Source organism: Asparagus officinalis, chromosome 4, assembly GCF_001876935.1.
Source record: "Asparagus officinalis chromosome 4, Aspof.V1, whole genome shotgun sequence".
In the NCBI taxonomy this organism is placed as follows: Eukaryota; Viridiplantae; Streptophyta; class Magnoliopsida; order Asparagales; family Asparagaceae; genus Asparagus; species Asparagus officinalis.
In genome coordinates this window covers 72,359,965-72,372,940 of record NC_033797.1, presented here as the reverse complement: position 1 = coordinate 72,372,940, position 12,976 = coordinate 72,359,965, and the positions used below count along the sequence as shown (strand labels likewise).

At 37.7% G+C, this 12,976-nt stretch overlaps 1 protein-coding gene across 2 annotated transcripts; it reads right to left on the bottom strand.

Moving 5' to 3' along the window:
- LOC109837716 lies at nt 3,695–12,245 on the bottom strand. 2 transcript variants are annotated; one of them, XM_020406056.1, is made up of 3 exons: nt 12,049–12,245; nt 11,858–11,937; nt 3,695–7,281 (listed from the first exon to the last, which is right to left on the bottom strand). In XM_020406056.1, the coding sequence occupies exon 3, from the start codon at nt 7,174–7,176 to the stop codon at nt 4,141–4,143; it is 3,036 nt and encodes a 1,011-aa protein (XP_020261645.1). In that variant the 5' UTR covers nt 7,177–7,281; nt 11,858–11,937; nt 12,049–12,245; the 3' UTR covers nt 3,695–4,140. The 2 variants fall into 2 exon arrangements, with proteins under 2 accessions (XP_020261645.1, XP_020261646.1); XM_020406057.1 differs by lacking the exon at nt 11,858–11,937.

Sequence of the window (12,976 nt, the reverse complement as noted above, 5' to 3'; positions counted from 1 at the left end):
GAACCAATTCCTCTCTCAACTAAATAACTCCTACGCGCTTACTGCCCGTACGAAATAGGTCTTAGTCGCGTGGTTGGTTCAAATGCTAAGCACAACGGTTCTTTACGTGGATGATCGTGCATGTCCTTAGATCCCTAGTAATCAGAGGTCAGCTTTTTATATGCTATATATACCTTCAAAAAGATTGATGAAAAGAGAGTGACACGCCAAACGAGCAAGAGTAATAGTAACAGTGAACGAATTGGTCAATAAAGAGAGCACGAAAGGTCACAAATATCAAAGAGTTCAGTTCTAGAGCATACGTTAGCCGTTTTATTAGCCGTTTTATTCCACTATTCCTCTCCTTTCTTGTGTGCGCCATAGTAGTCGGAAGAAGATAGGACAAATATTCGTTTTAGACCTATTAACAAATTTGGTTTCTATAATCGACCCCTTTCAACTTTAATTACAAATTTCGATCCAGTTTCAACCACCTGGCTAATACTGGGTCGAAATTTGTAAATAAAGTTGAAAAACTTCACGGGGTTTTAAAATCCCGTGAAGTTTAAGCCACTTATTAACAAGCTCGTTGAAGGGGCCAAATCTTCACGGGATTTGAAATCTCATGAGGCTTAAACTTCACAGGATTTCAAATCCTGTGAAGTTGCACGCTAAATTCCAGAGACCATCACTCTCGCAGAGGTGACCTGCAACTCCACGGGATTTAAAATCCCGTGGAGTTATGGGTTTGCCCCAAACATGCACAGAATCGGTGCATGTTTTTTATATACATAAATAAAATTTCACAACAATATACATGAAAATTTTCGCCTCATTCATAATAATACACACGAAATCTCCGCCTCATTCACACTAATATACATCAAAATCCAACCAAAAATCTGTAATCTGCGAATATATACTGAATTACAACAATATTCATAAAATTCAATCATGAATCAAACAATACACACGAAAATTACATATATAAACAAAAATCGATTCACAAAAGTAACAAATTTGAACAATCTAATCATATACATTCTTGAAATTCATAATCATACTGTAAAATTTCACATACATCCCAAAAGTTCTCCCCTCAATGCTAAGAAGAGGAGGACAATATCTGAAACCCTCAATACAAGGCCCAAATGTCCAAAATACACGTGTGAACTGTCGTTCTTCGCCATCAATAGGGTCTGATGATACTTCATAGACTGTCTCCGAATTTTCTCTTTTGAGTGCTTCGAGATAATATAGTAAGATCTCATAAGATTTGTCCTAATCTCCGAATATTTTTATCATCACCTTCCTCCGAGCATTCCGACACTTATTGTATGATACATCCAAGTTGGTCAATTTATGCACTAAAATACGAATATCTTTTGGCCTTAGATCAATATCCTCCCTTAGTTTAGATATAATCAATCGATATAAGAAAGAGGAGGACGTGTGTTTATGATTCATTTCTAATTGAGAATTGCTACATGTGTGAAGTCCGTTGTAGTGTGTTATTTTAAATTGTCTGTCTACTCTTACCCCCAAGCGTGAATTAAGCTTCCAAGGATATTTTGTTTGCCGTCGCGGTGCCCATCACTATCTTCTTCCTCGCCATCTTTGCGGTAAAAATAAACTATATTATAGTTTGTTGCATTGTTTTTTGTCTGCCTAAACTTGGTATTTTTTTGGACGGCCCACAAACGAAGCTCATGAATCAATTTCTCCTTGCTTTCAAATAGATCGTCCTTTCTGAATGAGAAGTCATCACCTTGTTTATCATCATCTAAATTAGTGCCGATAGGAATACTTTCTATCGTGGAGTTATTAATTCATTCTTCTCCATGAAGTTCATCGGGCGGCGAATCCTCTAACACAACATACTCATTGTTAGAGTAACATCGGTCAATATATTGGTTGTCCCCTTCATCACGATCTACCAAACACGTCATGCTATTGATTTGTAAGTCATGCACTTCGTCATCATCCTCGGATTCGACACTTGCATTATCATCCTCTATTGTCACTCGTGTGGAAGGCATTATATCTTGATGGGGAGTGCTATCATCGAAGGCATTTGAAGTGCCCACAAGCGAAGGACCGCTCAAGTATTATGACTGTGTCCATCCTATATCTTGTTGCGGAGATAAAAAGTCGACGAAGTCAACTTCAATGTCCTCTAACATGCGAGAGTATACTCCGTCATGATTCACCGATTTGACCAAATTTTTGTGATGTTTTTCAATAAATAATTCCACAGGACGCTTCTCGTCATGCAATATTCCAATAAGACTCATATCATAGTGGCTTGAGATTTGAATGTCGATTGTTCCGTTCCCCGTAACAGGAAAATTATAAATAACGTTGAGGTGATACTCAAGTAGATTGGTTAATGTAAGTTTGTATAAGTTATTAACAAATTCATCGGAAGTACATGATTTTGATATAAACAACGGCTTCGTCACACTTCCTTCATATACGGACATATTATTCTCGAGATAGTTAATATTTCCATCATATGAACAAAAAATTACGATTCGACCGTTCATCGTTACCTTTGAAAAGTAAAAAATTTCAAATATCAATATTACACGAAAAACACAAAAAATATTATTTACTATTAAATCCTCTAAATATCGATTTTAGACGTCCATAATTTTAATCAAATGTCAAACCTTTATAATACACTAACTTTTATAATTTTTAATAATTTCCCCTCTAACTTCATACACAAATTTCTTTAATTTTTCTTCACAAAATTCATAAATATTTCAAATTTTATTTTAAAATCTAAATTTAATCAAGTTATTAGCATGAAATAGTGAGAATATGTAAAAAAATTAGGAGAAAAATTAAAAAAAAAATTAAGATTTTACCTAAAATTTGTCGACGCCCTAATTTCCAGTGAACTCCGACGGTGCCGGCAGCGACGGGATCGACGATGGTCGGTGGACAATACGACGGCGGGACGGCGGCGGCGGCGACAGAGGGGGCGGTAATATAAAGGTCTAGGGTTTGGTGGTGAAGGAGCAAAGAGAGAAGGGGTCAGGTAAACGTGATTTGTTATCGCGTGGGCCTTATATAGGCACTGCCTCAACTCCACGGGATTTCAAATCCCGTGGAGTTGCAGGCCACCTCACCAGAGAGCACCGCTCTCTGGAATTTGGCCTGCAACTTCACGGGATTTGAAATCCCGTGTTTGAAATCCCGTGAAGATTTGGCCCGCTTAATGAGCTTGTTAATCAATGGTTAAAACTTCCCGGGATTTTAAATCCCGTGAAGTTTTTTAACTTTAATTACAAAATTCGACTCAGTTTCAGCTAGGTGGCTAAAACTAGGTCAAAATTTGTAATTACATTTGAAAAGGGTCGATTTTTGAAATTAAATTTCTAAATGAGTCTAAAACAAAATTTTGTCCAAGAAGATAATATATCATCACTCCTTTAAAAAGGTTTGAAGGGCTAAGGAAGATTGCTCCATGCACTGTGTAAAGCAAACAACCATGCCCAGACACAAATTTAAGGGCAACAAGCAAAACACACTCATCACCTGCAGTTTTGCATATAACAGATAACAGAGCAGCAAAAGAATTATCAAGCAGCTGTAAAAGAGCTCATACACCATGCAAACTTAACTGCAGATAACCGAAACAAATACTGTAAATGTTCCACGTCGACGATATGAATATGGAAAGAAAGGGACATGAGGCAACAACTCATTACCAGTAAACCCTAAATATATTAATCAGATCTTCACAAACAGATGGGCAGAAGAAAGAAAGGGTTCCAACCGTTTCACTGTGTTAGGATGTTCACGAGAAATGTACAGGTACGTAATCCCATTTCAACCGCCTATAATATTAAACAAGGAGAACAAAAGCATTGTAATAACAATAAATCATGCCTACAATCTCTATTTTCTTTTGCAATCAATCACTATAATCAACCACCTATTACTAGCATTATTCACCTTTTATCCCTGGAGTCAATTCCAACACGGTTACATCATCCCATCCTTTTGCTTTAAGATGGCCAATTTATCATGTAAAATAATAATCCATTGGGATCACCGAAGGCATCTCTCGTAGACTGAACTGAAGGAGACTGAGAAAGTAAATATCATGGATGAATTATACGGAGACAAAATCTTTTGTGGTGCATGAAACTACTGCCACGAAGTGACGTGCTTGTACCCAAGAGTAAATGGCTCCCATCCTGGATCCGATTCCTTCAGATTCACCGGCGCACCTGCAAACTGTGATCCATCCCTCGCCTGGTCCTCCATTAAACCATTGTGGCCTTGCATGAAAAAGTTCTTAAAATTCCCACTTTCCCTGCTTCCAGTCTCCAGGGGCATAAAACCAGAATTCAAGTCCAATCCAGACTTGGACGACCCTGCCCCATTCAAACCAGGCGATGTGTTTGGCACGCTCATAAGAAAAGGTGGCATAGCCGAAGCTGCCGAGTTTAATCCTGGCGTAGTGAGAATCTGAGGTACAACAGTTGCGCCTCGAGAATCTACCATGTAAGGGATGCTCCCAGGTGCATAAAATGGTGATGGGAAAGGCATTGGAGGCCCCATCACAGGCCCCCCATTATACCCATAAGCAGGATGCGGAATATGACTATATGGCATCATAGGCCTCAACGCTGTAGCAGTAGCATCAACACTAGGTCCATTCCCCATAAGAGAGAGAGGAGTTTCATCCAGATAGTTCTTTGTTTCTGTAATTTTGGAACCCATTATAGTGATGCCAGGATTGTCAGGTTTGGAGCTGGAACGCATTGCTGGGTTCTTTGATGAAAACCTGCTGAGGTTACGAGATCCCATAGCGTCGAAAAAGTTAGGATTATCATTCAAGTCGAAGTCTCTCGTTGTAGGTTGTCTCGAAGATGATGATGAAGCAGGTGACATGGTCCGATCCCCATTTTGGTGCGGAAGACTCCAGTAAGATGAAGGGAACAGCGACACATCCTCATCACTGTGGCGGTTAAGGTCCAACTTGAATCTGTCCTCTCTTCTTGAACTGACTTCGACAGAATCTTCCCGAGAAAGAATACCAGAGGAAACAAGTGTGGGTTTAATTAAGAATGGATCAACTACATCATCTCCACTCTCTGCCACGTTCAAGTCGATCTCAATCAAGTTTGCTTTCCGTTTATGACCAGAAGATGTCTTTTCAACATCTGGAGTTCTCCTAGGAGATGCAGGACGGAAAGCACTTGTGGCCGCAGATCCCTTCCAACCAAGTTCACCTTCAAAGCGGAGAGGGCTAACTGGCAAAACTGGAGCTCCTTTTGATGCAGAGACAACTATTGGTGTAGTTGCATTGATGGAGTTATTAGGAGTAGAGTTATGCAGGCGATCAGATTCCTCAACACAAACATCTTCACTCAGATCTTCATTCAGATCAAAGACGCATCTATTCTGCTCAGTCTTATCGACTGTTTTATGAGTTATTTGTTCTGACACTTCTACATCCTCTTCACATTTATCAGGACCTACATCTGCTTCTGCAATTCTTTGATTGTCAGCCTTTGGTGATGAGACATCGTCAAGATCTTCACCAGGAGGTGAACCTCTCCCATTCTTTTCTTCATTTACAGGTTGATCCTGCTGGCCAACAGAAAACTGGGGACGTGTGTCCTCTTCTGAATTGCCATCTGGTGAAGAGCTGCAGAATGGTTCTCTGTAATCAACAACTTCACGTTCAACTTCAATCGCAACTTGCCTTGCAACTTCCAGTGCATCAATCTCTCCATATTCAAGTCCCAGCTCTGATGTATCATCCATCCCGGTAATTGACTTCTTGTCTGCTGGTTTTGAAGAATCTTGCGGACCAACAGTAGCTACCCTGCTAACTTCCAGTTTGGAATCACTACCAAACCTTTTGACTTCACGTACACTTAAAGCTTCTTCCGTTCTGCCTGGAGAGGTCTCTGGATCATCATTTACTCTTAGCTTAGGCCTATTACTCAACAGACCTTGCATATCAGATTTGAGTTCCATATTTCTCAAATACTTTGGTACGTCACAATCGATACTTGCAGACCTTGGCAGAGCCTCTGTATTCTCTAATGTTTTTGACTTAATCTCTGTGGCATCAAAACTACAAGATACAGAGCGCCCAGATTTATGTGCATGTGAAGAAACAGATAAGCAAGAAGACGGGTTAGCCTTACAGCTTTCCATTTGATCAGACTTAGATGGGCTACCTCCGTCTGTATCCACCTCCATCTCTGTGTCTTTCACACTGTCATCTTTAAACTCAGAAGCATCACAATGGTCGTCAGCAATATCTCCCGAAACATTTGAACAGGATGTGGTGCCAGAGGCAATCTCAGCTGCAGGACAGATTGAAGAACCCTCTGTTCCAGACATACTCTCCTGACAAGAATTTGGAACAAGAACTGAAGGCAACACATCCATATCTTTTAAATTGGAATTTGTGACTACTGAGTTTAAGGTGGCGGTAGTCTGATTTTCTTTTGAAGTTTGTACCCCAGCAGTATTATCTTGTTGGGAAGCCTCCGCGCTCCCAGCCACATTTGAATTGTGGGAGTGGTTTCCAGTCCCTGCAGAGTCCTCTTTACAACTATTTTCTTCCAGCCCTTCTCTACTTGTAGGATTCTCAAAAACTGGAGGCCTCGAGTTCACAGCATCAATTGTGCCAGTGTCACTAGGACATTTGGGGTTCTCATCTTCACATTTTTCATCTTTATTTATATCTTGGTAACTAACATCATTTTCCACTGCATGTTTCCACCTTTCCGACAAGGCTCTTGCCTTCTCCTTGATGTTGAGGCTATTCGATCCAACCAATTTTTCAACAGTTATTTGAATTCCAGAAGCAACTGAATCTTTTGTGTGTACTGGAAGCCTCTCCAGTGATCCTAATAATGAATTTAACAATTCTTCAACAGCAATCTCTGCACAACCGTTATTACATTTTATAGCTTCCTGAAGCCACTGATTTAGATAACACAGCCCGTTTAACTTAACAAAATGGCTAAGACAATCTTTGTTTTCTGTAGCTGCTAATGTGCTAGCGACACTTGACCATTGTCTTGCTGTGTCGCTGATATTACTCACAACACAATCCTTCTGCTGTTTCATAATAGAGATCAGCTCTTCAACTCTAGCAAGTGATACAAAGCCATTCTTCATCTCAGTAAGAGTAAAGAAATCTTCAAGAGTCATATTGTGTAACAGAATAGAATCATCTCATATTTGTAACATGCTCTGCATGCATATCTGAATGACCGAGGTAGGTAACAATGATACCAATTACATGTGGCCACTCATCTGCAGTATAAAACATTAGCTTATCAGTTGGCAATATCAGAAACATAAACATTTTGGAAATAATAATAAAATCTCATGGATAAGTAAAAGTTGATGAAATGTTTAAAGAAAATAAAACCCACAATAGAACTCCATGTGAGCCATCAAAATATAATAGAGTCGAGCTTAACCACATGGTTATTACTTATCAACAATAACATTTTTCGGCTAAAATTTTGGTGATCTCAATGAACAGAAATGTTGATGGAAATTTAATAAACATAGTATGTGTCTGTGCTTCTCACCACTGTCACCCCAACTTAATACAGCAAAAATTTATCTTCTAACTACAGATATTAGTTTGTACCAACTGATTAATTTCATGACTATGGGCTTCTAGAAGTATAAATACCCTCAAAATATGAGTAGTTGTTCTCCACTTAATTAGGTAAAAGATTAATCTTAGCAATATAAAATTTGGAGCTAAAAGTTATAATGTGAATTGTGAAATATTTGTACTGTGAACTGTTCTTATATGTTGTTCTGACATGCATAATGATGAGAAAACACTTCCAACTGTTTTCCACTTATCGAGAACAGCATTAATATATAACAAGGTGCTTCCAGACAGGTCAAACACACTCGAGCATCAGAAAGTAAGACAATTATGTTGAAATGGAAAAGTTGAATGACTGGATCTTAAAATAATTTCCAGTAATGAGATACGAAGAAAATAAAAGATGCTAGGATATGACACATATATGAACATAGTTCTGGGAACTGGCATCTTCTTAACCTGCTAGCATCATAATGTGTCTTTTAATCTTCCTGTACAAACTCCATAATATAAAGTATGCAGGCAACAAGAAAGTTCGACTCATAGATTAAATCTGAATCCTGATCATGGAACAAGCTATGAGACTTGCAACTATTTAATTATTGGATCATGTTGAGTTTATATATGCAAATAAATAAAATCAAATTTCTAAGGAGCATGATGCCCTATTTAAGACTTGAAGCACATCAAGGACTACTAAAGTATTTATAAGGATTGTCCATATGCTGATCCCAAGAAGGAAAAAAGAACGAAAGCCCCTACATTTTTATATGCCCTTTTTGAAGGACTATAAAATCGGTATTGATTGAATTTATTGTAAAACATTTTTGTTAAATCAGGCCGAATTAATTAACACTTGAGTCACATTGTTCTATGGATATCCAACCTGGTTCCCTGAAACTAATATAGACTCTTAAGTAGGGAAAACACAGACAGAGAAAAGGGAGATTGACAGAATCAATAGTGATATAGTGACAGTAATCAAGGTAGAGAGTCTAGAGACTAACAGATCATCGCATTGGTGCCCAATTGGGGTAGTCAAGCACAAAATTAGACTAATTATCTTCAAAATCAAGGAAAAGAAGTCCAATCTGTCAATCCTACTACTTAGATTTGGTTTGTTAAACCCTAATTTTTTGGGCGTATGGCACAAGCAGTCTTAACCGATGACTCTTGGAAGTAGTTAATGAAGTCGAGTAACCAATTAGTGTGTGTCCTGCTAGCATACCATAATTCCATGAGACCAGAGCTTCCACTTGCTCACTGTTTAAAGACGTACAGAGGCAACTACCTTTATATTCAATCGTCCAGGAGAAATCTTTTCTATTGTGCGAAATGCAAGAGTGTATATCTGCTGAAAACAGGCTAGTGCTTTAACAAACTCTTGCCAACAGATCTAAAAATTCTAGCATCTCAGTCTCAACCAGTAAGGAGGTTCAAAACAGTGATATGAAGAAGAAGAACATAAAGAAAAGGCCATAGATAAATGTTGGCTAAGCCACTATGACCATCCATATGTTAGTTTTCTTGTATTGGTTTTCAATATTTGCTTTGGCAATTTTCTGGATTTGTTAATATGTTCTCAAAGATTACAACTTCGGTAGTGCAACTAGTTTATACAAGAATAATCTAGCCTCCCACGACCACTCTCTTCTCAGACTATATTTGGTAATAATAACGCTATTAATAAGAATTAGAGTAAAACTGATACATGGATGCATTTGATTGTGCTTACTTCATGCATGCATGCAGGCACACATACGTAATTAGTGATGCATGCACACAAAACATTCAAGATTTCAAGGACTTTGCTTTTATTTTCTCTTTCTTTTTGTTGACAAAATAAACATGCAAATAAAAGATGTTGAGCTTTATCCAAGCCTAGATAGCAGTTTAAACTCACCAAATGTAGCCTAGTGTCAAATTTTGTTCATACCTTTCATGCAAAGTTTTTATCTAATTTATTTGATTGTTACATATGATTAGATGCAATGTCCATAAAAAAACATGTGAAAACCAATGTAAGCATGAATTGTTATCTTTCTGTATTGACATCAAGAGGTTGCACCAATTAACAAACAAGCTATCACACAAAAAATCAGCTCAATGCGCCACATTCATTGGGTACCAACTATACTCAATTTACTCAAACTGTCGAACATAGTACTTTAGAATCTCCAAAGACTAAAATAGATGTCATCAGCTCAGACCTAAGCTTCCTGACTCATCATACCCCCATGAAACATGGTGTGTTCTAGGTGTCTTATGGTAATCATAAATTTTGACAAGCAAGAATGAGAGGGGATGAATCCAGAATAGAAGTAAAAGAAAGAAGAGAAGAAGAAGAAGAAACAAGAAAAGCAAGATGGTCAGAGTTAAAAAAACAATAGCAATAAGAGCAGATTTATGATCCTGATTACATCACCATTAAAATTAAGTTATCATGCAATTCCTTCCTTCAAAGAACTAATTCTTGTGTTTAAAACTTCTTTCTGCTTATATGTATGTGCATCCAATTGCATCTGATGTATTATTGAGAAAAAAATAGTTTTTTAAGGTCAACGAAATCTATTATGTAACACAATTTGGCTCCGTTAAATTCTCTAACAATCTCACAGAATCTGCATTTCTCCTAAGGACAGTAGAATCTTATCGCAGAGACAACCAAGAATAGCTGAAATAGCACCCAGTCAGTGAAACAACAGCAGCTCTGTGAAAAGACATAAGTTTCCTAGTTCAAAGATTGGTTGATCTCATATAGTCACCTCTCAGATTGTCAAGTATGCATGCTGACCATAAGAAATTAGCAGCACACACTACTTGTTTCATGCTTTATTGTTCAGAATGTGGATGCGTGTGAAAGAAAGGTAATTACATAAATAACAAGGAATGACAAAATATACTACATACAAAATAGAACGAAAAAGTAGATACACTTAGTACAAACTTTGTCATGAAATCTGTTACTTATAGTTTTTCTAGCACAAGTTTAAGTTTCACGATGATTTTTCATTTTCTCTTTAATTTTCTCTCCAATTTCCTATGTCCCAAAAGAATGTATCATATTCCTTTCTTTTCTGAATTGCTATGTTTGGGAGGTCACTAATGGAAGGGAAGGGAAAAAAGGGAAGGGGAAATAAGGCAAAGGAGAGGAAAGTAAGAAGTAGGGAAATATAATAATCATGTTTGGGAGTTCAGTAAAAAGAATGAAGGGCAATCATTTCTTAGCCGTTGGATTTGTATCATGATAGCCCAAAGTCTTGTACTTCCTTTTCACCACAATTTGAGGTGAATCACACCACAACTTGGGGTGAATCAAATTACATAGAATGGAGGTCAACAGATGTAAACTATGTCACCTCTCTTGAAGGAACTCCAAACTAAGATAAGCTTATTTACCTTCCTTTACCCGCCATTAACCCCATCCAAACAAGGCATATGTTTTTCATTTCCGTTCCACTTCCAGTTTTAGTCACTTTGTTTCCAACCAAACACAGCTTAAGGAAATAAAAACCCAGTTTACATTTGCTAGAGAGAAGAAGCCCGCTCATTTTTACTTGCATAGGCAACAAAACTTCAATACAACAAATGTCCATGGAAAGTACCAATCAACCCAGCTACAGACATTCAACAGATAGCTTCAACTTATCCCCTAGGGATATGCATATTAAACTCCTAGTCTCAATTAATTATTGCTTAGCCTAGCAACATACGAATAGTCATCCATACTTCAACTTTGCAAATCCATCAAAATTAAATCTCATTATAATCCGAGCATCTTCATATTCTCGACTTTGGAAATAAAAAAAATATGGAGCAGTCATTTATGCTCTATAATTCCTTGTAAATTATAATGATTTGTTGCAATTCTTCGTTAAGAACAATAAACAATGATTTAGATGGAAAAGGGGAATACTATAATGGGATCCCTAGAAGGCAACTTCACAACAAGCAATGAAACCAGAACAAAAAACAAAGAAAAACAAAAAAAAAAGCTACTTAATCATTTTTAACAAACTCATGAAAATTGTGAAAGTAAAAACACGCTAACCCCTAAAAAATCACGTTTCCACCCCCCACATGAAAACCAGAGATAATCGAGAAATTCAATACGATTTCACAAGGGAACATACCCAAACCCTAATTCCCAGCAGGGCAACAACAAACCCCCAAACAATTCGCTCCAAACTGTGCCGGGATTTTTCGAAAAGTAGAAAGAAAGTTGGAATCAAACTAGAATTTTGAAAAACGGAAACCTACCTTGAATCTTTCTTCGCTATCTCAATAAAGCGGGAGAGGGCGAAAGGACAAAGCGAGAGAAAGCATCAGCGTGCAAAGATCTACAATATTCGACAAAGAGATGAGGAGAAGGACGAAGAAACAAACAATTACACGGACGAAAACGACGATAAATTCGTGAAAAATCCTCAGTGAATGTGCGCGGGGATTACCCGAATCGATCGGTGACGGGAGGGAGAAACCCTAGATCGAGGTCCTCTCAAGCGTCACAGCTTCTCTCTCTCTCTCTCTCTCTCGCTTTCTCTCTCAAGAAACCTCGCTTTCTGAATTCTGAAGAGCCAGCTCCGGTCCAGAGCGCAGCCTCGCTTCTCTCTCTCCGCCCTCCCCTTTTTCCTTCGCTTTCCTTCGGTTTTTTATTTAATTCGCAATAATTTAAAGGGGTCTTTTCAGAAAACAACCCTAGACTATGTGAAAGTTGTTAATACGTCCATGCCATTTTCCATGTGTGTCTTTGAATTAAAAGCTGGAGACTTTTAGCAAGTTGTTTTAACAGATAGAGACTTTGCTCGTGTCACCCCCTCATGCTCATGAAGAGCATATTTGGCAAATGACTTTATTTTAACGTATAAGTGAGTTTTTTTCTTATAAATATCAAAGATTATGTTTGGTAAATGTCATTTATATATTTTCTTTTTCTTTTTTTTTTTGTCATAAGTAGGGGGGGAAATAAGTTATTTGTTGGGGTTCGTATAAGTACGTTTACTTATTGATGCTAAAAGATTGTATTGCCTCTTAACAAAATAAGAGAAAAAATAAGTAAAAAATAACTAATAAGATTTTAGAAAAATAAGTTCTAGCAAAACATGTGGTAACGCTCTAGTTCCAAGTGGAAATTCATAAATTTGCATATGTCCAAATAAAATTGTGCGTGTGTATGGCTTGAGTTACAATACACCTAGGGTGTAACAAACCTAGTTACACCCACATGTAAAAGCACATATTTGAGCGTCGATATTAATGATCAACATCTTTCATTATGATCTACATGTCATCAAATGAGTGTGCATCAAATATCACGTGTCTTGGGATATTCTATCATATAATCCAAGCAGCTAAAAATAGCAGAGATTTTAGATCGTT

Bases quoted from the DNA above. Each gene is read 5' to 3' on its own strand.
- LOC109837716 (XM_020406056.1), bottom strand. From the start codon at position 7,176: ATGACTCTTGAAGATTTCTTTACTCTTACTGAGATGAAGAATGGCTTT.